The following is a 14,913-nucleotide window of genomic DNA, read 5'->3' as shown; positions in this document are numbered from 1 at the left end:
ATGTGTAGAGGACTACGGAGAAACGGAAATGAAAGCCAATGTTATAAAGTAGTACTTCATAGCATGAGCACGGAGACAGATTTTTATTTCCTTCATTGGCTCATTGTGCTGCCTAAGAAGAACAACATGAAGTAAACAGTGATAAATGAAACCCATGTGGAATTCAGAGTCTTGTTTAGTGCGGAGAAAAGGGTGTTTGGGAAAGGTCCATGTCTCCGTTAGATAGAGCTCCTGCTTTGCATGCAGGAGGTCCCAAGTTTGATCCCTGGTATCTCCAGGTAGGGATGGAAAAATCCCTGCCTGAAACCTTGGAGAGCCACTGCCAGTCTGTGTCAACAACACTGGGCTAGATGGACCAAGGATCTGACTCCGTATAAGGCAACTTCCCATGTTCCTAAAAGGAAAGGGACAGGTCAGAATGCCTGAAATTTTTAATTTAAGGATGACACAGCAATCTGGCAGATTTTATTTCAGTGAAGCAGATATTGTACTGTCCCTAAACTCACCTTCTGTTGGATTCTAGCTGATTTACTGTCTATCTGTGGAGGGTGGGGTGAACTGTCGAGGGATGGATGTACAAACTCTTCCACAGGCTATCTGGGGGTTTAGGAATGGGGCTATACATCTGAAGGTGCATCCCATCCAAGGCAAGGGACAACACCAGCATCTTACTGTGCAATTGCATATGCATCTGATTTATGTTCACAAATCCTAAAAGTGAGGATATCTGAGAGACCCAGTGGAGTTTTCAGCGATACCCAGAGACCATGGATGGAAATGGAGAATATTCAGCAGAAATCAAGAAGCCGGGTTTCACACATCACTACTGTCATTAACTTTGCATACTGAAGGCCTGGAAAATTTGGAACATTGTATGCACAATTTAGCATGTAACTTTTATTGCAAATATGGGAACAGTAGTTTGGTTCTTCCAATCACAAGTTTGGAAGAACCAATGTGGTGGTGTGGTGAGAGTGCTGAATGTATACCAGGGAGCTCTGGGTTTGAAATCTGTCAACTATGAAGGGGACCTTGGATCATTTACTATTTCTCAGCCTCGCCTGCCATCAAAGGTTTGTTATGAAGATGATCCTGTGTACTTAGCTCTGAAGGTCTTTCAGGATGGATCACAAATGTGATTAATAATAATTAAATGGGCAAAAACAGATGCAATATCCAACATGAAAGCGATACATATATGCCGATAAGATATAAAATACTTTGAAATATTTCCAGAATTGTGAGCACCTAACATGATTGATGGCAGTGTCAGTTTGGTTTAGAAAAACCGACGCAGTGGTGCAGAAGGAAAGTTCCAAAGTTGACAGCTTTCTTTAAGTAACATAAAAGCCTGAGTGGTGCTAATAGAGCTGTGGATTTAAGAGGAACAGATTCGTGACTTCTCTGCAACCAAGACGTGCTTGATCCAGTGAATGGATTTTACAATTGCATTTATTAATTTTTTTTACCCCCAAAGTCCTTGTAAAATGGAGATGACTTACCCTAAGTAGCTAAGCCATTGCTGCTGGTGGTGCTGCCTGCGTGGTCCCAAGGCCAGGCCACACACTGCCACTGCCACGCACTGCCACTGCCACACACTGCCACTGTAACTGAAGATGGTTACAGTTTTGCCTGTAACCATCTTCAGAGAAATGAGATATGCATTACTGAGTGGCATTACTGAGCATCAATTTGCACCTTTAAGTCTAACTAAAATGAATTTATTGAAAGAGCACAAGCTTTTATTAGCAATTACATACTTCATCAGATAATTTAGGAGGACTTAGGGTTGGAAATAAACTATATATATTTGTTGGGAGTTAGTTGGTTATCTATTTTTGACTGCTTTCCCATTGACCAATTTGCGTGAAACATGCTTCAATGGAAAGCTCTTGACATGCAAATTCCACAAATAACAACGGTTTTCACTATACTCCAAAGTCAGGAGTTTATGCCCATAGACCTTTAAAAAAAAAAAAAAGTTTTATTTTTAATATAAAACTGTCAAGTTCAATTAAACAAACATATTTAATATCAAATTGGAGGAAAATGAAATATAAACACATGAAAAAGTCTCTGCACAACTTTATAAATACAGGTGCAAGCCAGAGTACAATGGTATTCCAGTAACATCCAGCCTGTAAACAAATCGTAAAGGGGTTAAGAGACACATACAGTTAAAAGTAACCTCGTCAAAGTTTAGTTATTGCTCAGAAAAGTGGTCTCTAGCTGTAAATGTAACAAAATAACATTTAAAAGTCTCCGTACACCTTTAGTTAAATTAACCCGTTTGTTAGATATGATTTTTTTTCTGCAAACTGTGTTCACAGGGAACCAACTGGTTATATATATTTAAATCAAGACTGATATAGCTAGTTTTGTGTAGCTATTGGATTTTGAAAATATATTTATTTAATTAGCCTTGCAAGATTGCTCCAGTCTTTTATGAAAAAACACAGTATGGTGTGAGAAAAAACAAATTTATTCATAAAGCCACATAAGGCTTTAATATCTGTTACCAATTAATACTTGGTCTGTGAAATGTGAAAGGGAGGTTAGTGGTCATTAGAAATGAGCTCAAGAGAGGTAGTAGCTATTTCATGTACTGAATATTCATGATGTTTTGCATGTACGTAAGTTGCTAGGCAGTTTTATGTGGATACATTCTTTGGTGTGATGTCAGAGATGCAAAGTTCCACACCCATTGTTTGGAATTCTCTGGTTGTTTTTTCTGCCATTTATTTGGCGAGAGCCAAGTTTTGCTAATATTAGAGAAAGAGGAGGTGAAGGAAAAAAGAGGTGGTGAAGATGGCATCTGAAGATATCCGTAGAATCATTGTAGATGATGAAAGGCCAAAGTGGGATAATAAAGTCCAATATCTTTTAAGCTGCATTGGATTTGCCGTAGGCTTTGGAAATGTATGGCGCTTTCCATACTTGTGCCAGACCTATGGTGGAGGTAAGAGAAAATTAAAACTATAATTGGCTAATTAGTTTTGTAATTGACTGGGCTAAATTTAAATTGGAGCCATCAAATTCTAAAAAAGAATGTAATTATTATTATGTGATAATTTCATGAAAACATTTCCCCTAGTGATTACATATGTTTAAAATATTTGAGACTTGGGTCTGGTTCACACATCACAATAAGCCAGGGTTCCAGAGGAAGCCAGAGTCATAATAAACAGAGTCAACAATAAACTGTTACTAGTTTGTTCTGGGAGAGACAAGCCAGAGTTCACACATAATGATAAGCAAATCGTGGGTGGAAGATCCATGGTTTGTTTAGCCGTTACTGCTTGCAGTGGGAGCTGTGTTTATGAGCATGCTACTCATAAACAATAGGCAGGGGAACCCTGGCTTTTGGGGACATGCAAACTTGGCCTTGATCAGCTATCCCAACTCTTCCTTCTCCCTCCTTTTCCACGTGCTTTTCAGCCTCCCAACAAAAGGTCACATCCATCATTTTAGTTTAATTGATTAAAAGCATGCAAGTGTTTTAGCGAGTTGGTCTCACGTCATGAATGTAATATCTATATAGCCAAAGAATGAAAAGAATACAGGCAGTAGCTTCCTGCTGTTAACAAATGTCTTCTCCAGACATGTGTGTTACGGTATCCCCATTCTGGGACACTCATGCTGAAGAAATGGTCTCTTTTGTAATGGCCCATGTACAAGGCAGAGACTGTTGACCCATTCCTCTTCATACCAAATAGCTGCAGCTGCTGTATCTTAAGGTCGCATCAGGAACTGCTTCACTTATACAAGCACATCACTTCATTTCTCAGAACTTCGTTACTCAGCCCTTAATAACTTACTCCTGAATGTGCAAATGAAACTGAAAAACAATTACATTTCAGATATTACAAGGAGAGATGGTGGGTGTGATGGCTCATTTACAAGACATTCAACAGAACTGTCCTTTATGGCTACATAATACATCTGGAATAAATTCCACTTATGAACCACTGCAATGAATAACTAGAGGAGCTCAAGAGTTCCAAGCAGCACCCCATGGCATACAAAACACCATGATCATGCAGTCATCAAGTGATCACGCGCAGCCCTAGAATTGTCTTTACTGTTCAGAGTTCGACATTTTAGGGCATCATAATACCATAGAATCATAGAATAGCAGAGTTGGAAGGGGCCCACAAGGCCATCCAGTCCAACCCCCTGCTCAATGCAGGAATCCATCTAGGATAGGGGACAGATACCCAGTGTTGCTTTGAGAGTGGGCCATTTACACATTGCCAGAAAAGAGGACAAAACAGGCCACCAATTGGCATAGAATTTGCACATGCTAATTTATATATAGCTACAAATTTAGAAATAATTGTTATAATTGTAACAGAAATACAATACATCTCACCATAGTGGAGAAAATTGACCAGGTGACCTATGAGCCTGCTCAGTCTGCTGTCCAGCTGCTCACTGTTGATGGGAAAATATCGAGGGCCCTTCTTCCCCTCCTTATGGTTCTTTGACTTCAAAGCAGATTTGAACTGGACAGCCCATCTAACAGAGGATACTTTCAAATAGAGGTCTGTGTTCTGACAGCTGTCCAAAATAAAGGACCGTCCTTTATAAAGTGAGGACACCTGGTCTTCACTCTATGGAAGAAGCTGTGGTTTAAGGACAGAAAAGCTAGGGAGACTCTTATGGAAATCTTCACTCATTCTTGGAGCAGCAACTATCTCTCAGCCAAGCCTACCTTGTAGGATGATTTCAAAGGGGGTGGGGGAAATGGGAGTACTCCACCTTGAGTAACCTGAGAAATGGCAGGATACACTGTGATGAGCAGGAATTTTGAATCACAACGAAAGGCACTTGGTAGAGCTCAGCGTTAGGACTGAAGCAGTGAACATCTTTGCAGCTTCCAGGAGGTGAAACGTAGGCATGTGTCCCTAATTATTCTGTTAACCTCCACCTCACTCCATCTCTAGGATTTGCATTCAGAGCTGATTAGTGTTACTGAATAACATATGCCTAAAATGCCTTACTTGAAACCTCTCATACACAACGGGAACTTTGGGTCTTCTTGGAATTGTTACCATCCTCCATTGTTACTCATTGATTTGGCTTTACTGCCTGGATTTAGTACCTGACTGGTTCTAGTTATTTACTTTCTCTGACTGAACCGATAGTGGATTTCTATTTTGTTGTTGTTGTTGAAGAAACATGGCGGACAAACAGGTGAGCTTCTAGGCAACTGGGATAGTAAAAGAGCTCTTTAAAAAAGAATGAATTTGTCTGTAATTTGACTCTCCACATTGATTCCCAGAAATGATTTGCAAGTAAGTGGAAAATTGCAGAAATTGCTAATCAATTAATAGGTCCAAGAGCAACTTTCTCTTCGGCCTACATTCTTGATTGTAACTTCTGTATTCTCTTCTACTTTTAAAGAAAGACTCCTCAATGAGATCTTATGTGAAGTACGATCGCTACGCCCAGCCCTTGCTGTTTGCCCTTGGAGGATGAACTCAAAGCTGATTAACATGGGTTTTAGACAGCAAAGCTGGCAAATCAAAAGAGACAAAGCCATTTTGTTCTGCAGATAGATGACCTTTAGGAACAATAAAGTGGGCAAAGGTAAATGGTTGGTAGAGGAGGGACAATTGCTTTATCGTTTCCCGATTTTGGAGTGTCATATGACACAACCATAAAGATATCTGGAAAACAGATCCTATGAAACTATTGAATACTCCATTTTGTCAAGTAAAATCCTCTTGATTATTTTTTTTAAAGATACTTGGCAACAGAATTGATGTTGGCTGGACAGCAGAAACTGTAACACAGTGGCTTTTAGTGTTGTTTAGAGTTGCTTGCACAAACATGCTCCCCCTCCTCTCCCCTCCTCAGGTACAGCCATGAGGAGAATATTGGAAGCATTTGCTTCTCTTTTCAACTAAACACTGATCTGGTTTGCACCAGGCGCTTTTAAATATTCAAGCTACAACTGTGGTTTGTCATGACATCTAAACCCAGTGGGGGTGGGGTTGTGAGGGTTAAATAACCCTCGCATAACCTTAAAGCAAGCCATGGACTTTTTAAAAAAACCTTTGCACAACTCACTTGTGCCAGGTTCAGGCAACAAAACAAGCCACATTTTGAATATTCAAAATGGCCACTCACATCTGCTGCAGCCTACCCTGGTTTAAATAAGCCAGGGTGGGTGGGATCATGCAAACCAGTTCACTGGCTGGGTTCAGACAACACAATAGCCACATTCAAGGGATTGTCATTGACCCATGACTTGTTGAAATGTGAGTGATTGTGTTGTCTGAACCCAGCTATGCTAACAAACCGTGGTTTGTTCACCACAACCAACACTTCACAACCCCAAAAAAATTCATGGTTCTCTTCATGTGTTGTTTGTGGTTAACAAACCATGGTTTTTAACACGACTCTGTTCATACAATACAATAATCCAAGTTTTTTTCAACAACAACCCATCTTTCAACAACAACCCATACTCGACCCTTGAGTGTGATTACCATGTTGTCTGTTTGTTGTTAGGTCCAACCTGAAAACTATGGTTAGGTTTAACCATAGTTTAACCAAACAAGCCAGGATCACAAACCACATCTTGAAGTTGGCTTGTTCAGGCAAGCAATAGTTAAAATTAATCATCTTTTGTTCTGGTTCATTTATAATGACAAACTAGGGTTAGTTCATATATTTTAGTATGACATCCAAATACAGCCATTGTGGCATGACCCATTTTTTATAATATTTATTAAACATATAGACCACTCAGTACACTGTTCTCTGAGCCATGTACAGGTAAATTAAAAACATAAAATGAAAAACAATAAACACTGTTTAAAAAAAACCATAATAAAGACGATAAAATAAGACGTAAAGGATAAAAACAGTGCTGCACAAAAAACCGCAAACAAAACCAAAGCAAAAAAATACCAGCACAAAAATGCTAAGACCTAAAAGCACCAAAACCGTTTTCTCTGGGGAAAAATAAGTCTCACTGGGAAAGGCATTCACAGATGGGGTGCCACCACTGAAAAAGCCCTGTCTCTTACAGCCACCCACCTTGCTTTATTTGATGAGAGCACTAGGAGGATGGTTTCAGACAATGGTAGATATGCAGAAGATGCTCCCATATTTATAGGGTGTTTTTTAAAAAAGTTTTATAAAATTGCAAAATTAATTAGATAAAAAAGCTATAACCACTGGCCAAATAATGTTGAATGATTTTTGTTAAATGGTTTTGTTTGAGCCTCTATAACTTTATTCCATTACTGAGTAAATGTTGCCTATTTAAAAATTAAATGTATTAAATCTTACCATCCCATTGTTTCTTCTAGTATTTATGTCCCACCTTTCTATGCCAAAGGCATACTCAAGGCAGCACTCAGAATAAACATGTAATAAAAGCAAGATAAGAACTATAAAAACAACAACACAAAAATATGTTTTTATGTTTTGTCATCTTGATCACCTTCCAGATCTTCTACAGCAGTGCCAATTTGTGTAGAGCAACTATCCCTCTGCCCCAAAGTCAGAAACTATTTCATTCATGATGCACTCAAAACATGAATGATTAACTAGTAATGTGTATTATTAGTTCCAAAGCTTTCAATATTGTTCAATTTTCTAGCAGATCACCAACAGTGAAAATTACCTGCAAATTTGCAAAAACTAGTTTGAAACCTATAGAAAAATAGCATCATTGTGTTCAATAGGGCCTCAAAGGTTATTTAAGCCCCTGCTGATGCAGAAAATCCACTACTACAGGACCCCTAAAAGGTGGCCATCCAGACTCTACAGAAAAACGTTTGATATTGTAGAGTCCACCACCATCCTGGGCAGTCTGGTCTACTGTTGAACAGCTCATGCCATCAGGAAGTTCTTCCTAATGTTTAGGTGAAATCGCCTGACTTGTAATTTGAGCCCTACAATCTTGAGCAACTGAAAACAATTCTGCTCCATCTTTTATGTGACAACCCCTCAAATATTTTAAGAAGTCTATCATATTGCCTCTTCTCCAGGCTAAACAATTTTTGTGAACTGCCCAGAGAGCTTCGGCTATTGGGCGGTATAAAAATGCAATAAATAAATAAACGTACCCATCTTCTTGGGCCTTCCCTTATAGGACTTGATCTTCAGGGCCCCTCACCATCTTTTTCATCTTCTTCGAGTTTGTCAATATCCTTCTTAAACTGCGGTGTCTAGAGCTGGACATAGCACTGCAGGTGAGCTCTGACCAAGATGAAATACAGTGGTATCATTACCTCTCATGATACGGCTGCTATACTTCCGTTGACATAGTCTATTTATTTATTTATTTTTATTTATTTATTTATTACATTTTTATACCGCCCAATAGCCGAAGCTCTCTGGGCGGTTCACAAAAATTAAAACCACAATAAAACACCCAACAGGTTAAAACACAATTACGAAATACAGTATAAAAAGCGCAACCAGGATAAAACCACACAGCAAAGTTGATATAAGATTAAAATACAGAGTTAAAACAGTAAAATTTAACTTTAAGTTAAAATTAAGTGTTAAAATACTGAGTGAATAAAAAGGTCTTCAGCTGGCGACGAAAGCAGTACAGTGTAGGCGCCAGGCGGACCTCTCTGGGGAGCTCGTTCCACAACCGGGGTGCCACAGCGGAGAAAGCCCTCCTCCTAGTAGCCACCTGCCTCACTTCCTTTGGCAGGGGCTCACGGAGAAGGGCCCCTGTAGATGATCTTAAGGTCCGGGCAGGTACATATGGGAGGAGACGTTCCTTCAGATAGCCTGGCCCCAAACCGTTTAGGGCTTTAAATGTCAATACCAGCACTTTGAATTGGGCCCGGACCTGGACTGGCAGCCAATGAAGCTGGAAAAGGACTGGCATAATGTGATCTCGCCGGCCAGTCCCTGTTAATAACCTTGCTGCCCTATTTTGTACCAGCTGAAGCTTCCGGACCGTTTTCAAAGGCAGCCCCACGTATAACGCATTGCAGTAATCCAAGCGAGAGGTTATCAGAGCATGGATAACTGTAGCTAAGCTAAGTCTAGAATTGCATTAGATTTTTTAGCTGTGACATTGCAGTGCTGACTCATGCTTAGCTTATGGTCTGCTTCATCATGGCTTCCCCAAAGGGGAGGTTATTGCTAATAATTCTTGACTAGAGATTTCCTGCCCCTTCATAGAATTGCAGTTGCCAGGAGCCCTAACACTTAGCACAGCTCCATGACGTTTCTGTACCCCAGTTGATATGAACAATCTCTAGATAAGGCTGCTGGTCTTGCATCTGTTTTACTGTACTTACAACATAGGTTCTATCAGCTGTTTCTGCTATGAAAGCAATAAAACATTTGAGACAAATGAGGCAGGAGTTAAATGTGCTTGGCTGTTATGTTTCTAGGGGCATTCTTAATTCCATATGTCATCGCGCTTTTCTTGGAAGGAATCCCAATATTTCATCTTGAACTGGCCATAGGACAACGCTTGAGAAAAGGCAGCATTGGAGTCTGGACTCAGATCTCACCTTATCTGGGAGGACTTGGTAGGTTTCTGTAGCTGCCACTGTGAAATATGCTAAGCATTCGTCACTCCTGGAAATGTGTGGGCTCTGAATGGGGGAAATGGGCATCTCATCAAGCTATTCAGACATGGAATGTTAGGGTGACAGTTGAAGGCAGAGGAAAGGGAAATCACCCATTAAGTTTGGGGCTGGGGGTGTCGATTGCGTGGTTCGCCAAGTAAATAACCAAATCAAAACTTCTACTTTCTTTTCCCTCATGCCTCAGCTTCTAGATACCCTAGTGCTCACTCCTTTCAATTGTCTAACTGCTTACAAAGTCCCACTCTCCAAGCCCATTGCAGGAAAGAAGCCCAATCACCATGAAGTTCTGTCATCATCACAGCCAATCAAAACATGATATTTGCCTCCCTTCTTCTGTTATAATAACCAATCTATCACTTTATATTCCTCCATGTGTGTGTGTGTTTTTACACACACACACACACACACACACACACACACACACACACTTACACTCCTCCATTTCGGCACATATGTATGTTAAACTGCAAGTGTACATTCATTGGCGTCATTATTAATTCCAGTCCTGTGTATGCTTGCTCATTCCACAGGTTACGCTTCTATGACAGTGGCTTTCTTAGTGAGCGTCTATTACAATATGATTTTGGCCTGGGTAATGTGGTATTTTGCCAACTCTTTCAGAGAACCCTTACCTTGGAGTTCTTGTCCACAAGATGTCAGCAAACCAGGTATGCTCCAAGTGTCTTACGGCTATTAGTATCTGAGTCATTTTAAATGTACCTTTCAACCGTAGCATTACCTTTTGTATAGCAGTGCTGCCCAGATAGAGGGGTCTCTGACGACGGTGTCCATTGCCCCCCCCCAACACTAACCAGGCCACTTTACTCCTCCGGTGCAGAGCTGGCTACTCCACTTTCTCCCCCAGCTCTACTCTCCCCCAGTATATAAACTCCCATCAACTCCCTTTCTCCTCCTTCAAAACAAACCCAAACAGCTTACTACATGGGTTAAGCAGAGAGGAGAATATACACATCTCTGCTGGGGGTGGGCTAATTGGGGCTTGGAGGTGTGTGCATGAGGGAGAGAGAAAAAGGACCAGTGACGGGACAAAGAGGGGGATGATCAAGCTTACTCTTGCTTTCACATGAACTCTACTAAACTCTGGTCAGTTAACCCCACTTAGAATTTCCCCACGCTCTTATTGCCAGGTTCACATGACCAGCAGGGAAACCTATGCAGTGTGGGTTGTTTTCCCCACCCTTGTGTGCCCATCATTTGCTTAATTACTCACATTGCATCGTCTGAACCGGGCATGTGGGGCAGCAAGTGCAGCTGTAACCCCCCACCCACAACCCATGGCTTGTAGTAGGGGATGTGGGGTGGGTTTGAAGCCACCCCCGCCGTGCTGCATGCTAGATTTGAACGATGCGGCAACCTATGACATGACGTGGGTTAATTAAGCAAATGGTGGGCACATGTGGTGACGGGAAAACAATCTATTCTATGTAGTTTCCCCCGCTAAACATGCAAACCTGGCCTATAGCAACCTTTCTGGCCAGGTAGCCGAAGGCTTCTATACACTCCATTTCGCATGACATGAGGGTGGTTATTTATTTGTCCATCTGAAGTAGCTTCTATATGATCCATGAAACAAGACAGTATGCTCTAACCCAGAGCTTTCCAAACTGTGTGACACGTTAGTGTGTCAACTGCAGTGTGTAGGTGTGTCACACGAACGTAACGAGAAACCTCTGAGTCTCTGTGAAATAAGCAATACCAACTTGCATGCATTTTTACGCAGCAAAGGTGCCGATTAGTATGGTGCACTAGTATATTGCCCCCTTTCATCATATCCGTGTCTGCACACCACAGTCGAGGGATCATACAGGTACTGCGCATGCGCGGTATGCATAATCGGGTCGAAACAGCTGATTCCGCGTCACTTCTGGTGACGCGGCTGCACCTGAAGTGACGCATTCGAGAAATTCCATGGGTCCATTTTTTTGATAGAACACCGTCTCAACCGCCGCTCGATCGCAGCTCGACAAAATTGGTTCAATGTGAAAAGTCTTGGAAATGTATGTTATTATCTTGCAAATCATATATTTTAAAAATATAAATGAAAAGTTTTCATGAGATATGTTGTGTCCCCATACATTTCGTTATTACAATTTATGTATGTGTCCGTATCTCTTATAAGGGGTTAGTTTAACCTCCGGTTTGCTAGTAAAACTGAATTACTGTGTTGCAAAATGATACATGTCTAAAAAGTGTGTCACCAACATGAAAAGTTTGGAAAGTTCTGCTTTAACCATTCCCAAGTATAGGAGAGCATTTACCCTTGCTCGCTTGCCATCATCATTACTAGAAGGACGGTTTTGTAAAATCCTGGTTAATGAACAGATATGTCCCTGTGGTTCTGGAGCAATAGAATCTGTTGAACACATCATTTTGCATTGTAACATGTATGAGGAATGCAGAAAAAAGTTAAATCTTTCCTTTATCAACAGCCTTTTCTGGATGTAACCCCACAACGTTGGTATTAATCTGTTTAAGGGATGTGTCCTTCCATATTACCGAAAGGGTCTCTAAGTTTCTCATGACCTCAATGCAAATTAGAAAAATAACGCTGCAATCCTTCTAAGAGAAGTAACTCACTAAGCTGTATTTTGTTTTTATGTCACTTTTTATCTATCCTTTGCATGTTTTGGTGTTGATTTTGCTGGTCTGTGATGGTAATAAATAATTTGATTTGACAGTCCCTGCCCGCAGGCTTACAACCTGAAAAGACACGACACATAAGGAAAAGGAATGGGGAGGGAAGAACAAAAATATTTAATTGGTGAACATCTGGCTCGATAATACCTACTGTGCTTGTTGTTTCAGAACTCACCGAAGAATGTTTCCAAAGCACTGCATCCAGTTTTTTTTGGTATAGACACACTTTAAATATAAGCCCAGACATCACAGAGAGTGGTCCATTACTGTGGTGGTTGGTTCTATGCTTGGCCATTTGCTGGATAATTGTGTTTATCTGTACAGTCCGAGGAATTAAATCAACTGGAAAGGTGAGGGGAGAGAATTGCAGGGCATATATACATCATTCACTGTCCTAGATCTCATTGAGGTGTTGAACCCATATCTGGAATGTATCACTTGAGACAGCTAGCAGTTCACGTTATTGAATGCTCCACCATATCTTCACCATATATGTTTGCACCCAGAAAACCAGTGTGTTGGGGAGAAGGCTGGACTAGAATCCCCTCTGGAATCTATTTTTGTTTAGTTTTCCCCCCCTTTGTTTTGTTTTACATGCAGTGATGCTTTGGTATCCATCATGTTAGTCCCGGCCTACATTCAGAAATCATACGGCCCAGACACAGATTCCATGTTGTTGTTAGAGAGAGCCTGGCCCCATAGTATTTAGGGCTTTAAAGGTCAAAGCACATTGAATTGAGCTCGGAAGCAAACTGGGAACCAGGGAAGCCAATGGAAGATCTATTTACTCCCATCACAAGTTTCAGGGGTGCACAACCGTTTTGACCCTAAAGGCTGTGTGATGCTGGCTCAGCGGTTGGGACTGCATGCATGATTCACACATTCCAGCCATCCTGACACAGATCACATTTCCCCTGCTGCTAGCAGCAGCAGGCAAAGAGTGATTTGTCCTAGGGTCTCTGGGCAGGGAGTAGAGACACATGAAGCCGTCATTCATGACGGTGCGTGTGTGCCCTTGGGGGCTGCAATTAAGATCGTGGGGCTGCGTGTGGCCCTGGACCACAGATTGTGCACCTGGGCCCTATGGGTTCACATGGGATCTTAGGCTCCAGTGGGACCAGGAAGTGCTACAGCCCTGCAGCAGATGACAAGCTTTGCATGCAGAAGGTTCCTGAGTTGATCGCCAGCATCTCCACTTAAAATGCCTTAAATAGCAAGGGCTGGAAATGACCTTGAAAAGCCACTGTAATTGAGCATAGGGACTTTGCTGAGCCTTAGTTTGACATGCTAACCACTACACCCCAGTGAACGGCCACATCTCACTGGCCTTTTCAGGGGATGATGGGAATTGCAGTCCCACACATCTGAACGGTGGGCAGAAGATGGCACAGTTTTGTCTAGCTGACATCTGCACAGCTCCAAAAGACTAAGGGAGCAGCTCTAACGGCTCCAAAATGTTGGTTAGAGCTTTGGGTTAATTGGAAGAAAACTGGGAGTGACGTGGGCTGAGGTCTTGTGAACAGGTCTTGTGAACATCTAGTCCAGCCCCCTGTGTTGAGCAGAGGGTTGGACTAGATGGCCTTGTAGGCCCCTTCCAACTCTGCTATTCTATGATTCTATGAACACCAGCCTCTCGGGGACTGAGCTGTTGCATGTCATTTTCATGCCTGCCTCTGACTGTTTTTGTGCTTTCTCCCTCCTCCCAGGCGATATATGTTACAGCCACATTTCCTTACCTCATGCTGACGATTTTCCTTTTTAATGGACTGACTCTTCCCGGAGCTAGTGAAGGGCTGATCTACCTCTTCACTCCTGATGCAAGTGTTGATTCTCTTTTTTCTTGATGTTTTTAACAGTCTGACTTGACACTCCTTGGTCTTTTAGCTGTGGCTTTGCATTTATGATGATGATGATGATGATGATGATGATGATGATGATGATGATGATGATTTATTTATATAGCACCATCAATGTACATGGTGCTGTACAGAGTAAAACAGTAAATAGCAAGACCCTGCCGCATAGGCTTACAATCTAATAAAATCATAGTAAAACAATAAGGAGGGGAAGAGAATGCCAACAGGCACAGGGTAGGGTAAAACTAACAGTATAAAGTCTGCACAACATCAAGTTTTAAAAGCTTTAGGAAAAAGAAAAGTTTTTAGTTGAGCTTTAAAAGCTGCGATTGAACTTGCAGTTCTCAAATGTTCTGGAAGAGCGTTCCAGGCGTAAGGGGCAGCAGAAGAAAATGGACGAAGCCGAGCAAGGGAAGTAGAGGCCCTTGGGCAGGCGAGAAACATGGTATCAGAGGAGCGAAGAGCACGAGCGGGGCAATAGTGTGAGATGAGAGAGGAGAGGGAAGTATAATTCATGTGGCTGGATGGGACCCATACAATGGCTTGTAGGGTAGGGGGGTCCTGTGGACAGAAGATGGGGAAAGCTCAGAAACCTTGGGCCATGACCTGTTGGATCCAGGCATGGTAATGGACTGGATGAGGGCCAGCAAACTGAGACTCAATCCAGACAAGATGGAGGTACTGTTAGCGCGTGGTTCGTCTGTCCCGCTAGGTGATGTTGTTCTGGAAGGGGCTGTACTCCCCCTAAAGCATGGGTTCTCAACAAGGGGGGAATTCACCCCCGGGGGTGATTTTAGGGTTCCAGGGGGGGAATTGGG

General features: G+C 41.8%; 1 protein-coding gene across 1 annotated transcript in view; it reads left to right on the top strand.

Annotated features, from left to right (window-relative positions):
- Positions 1–2,808: 2,808 nt before the first annotated feature.
- Positions 2,809–14,913, top strand: part of LOC134401254 (sodium-dependent neutral amino acid transporter B(0)AT3-like) — a 31,863-nt gene continuing 19,758 nt past the window's right edge. The window contains exons 1-5 of the mRNA XM_063130003.1: positions 2,809–2,959; positions 9,381–9,521; positions 10,112–10,249; positions 12,408–12,589; positions 13,946–14,056. Of these exons, the coding sequence (XP_062986073.1) occupies positions 2,809–2,959; positions 9,381–9,521; positions 10,112–10,249; positions 12,408–12,589; positions 13,946–14,056 (723 nt within the window). The remainder of the gene's footprint in view (positions 2,960–9,380; positions 9,522–10,111; positions 10,250–12,407; positions 12,590–13,945; positions 14,057–14,913) is intronic.

The sequence above is a fragment of the Elgaria multicarinata genome, chromosome 7, assembly GCF_023053635.1.
Source record: "Elgaria multicarinata webbii isolate HBS135686 ecotype San Diego chromosome 7, rElgMul1.1.pri, whole genome shotgun sequence".
In the NCBI taxonomy this organism is placed as follows: Eukaryota; Metazoa; Chordata; class Lepidosauria; order Squamata; family Anguidae; genus Elgaria; species Elgaria multicarinata.
Note: the sequence above shows the minus strand (reverse complement) of the source record. Positions and strands in the feature narration are given on the sequence as shown.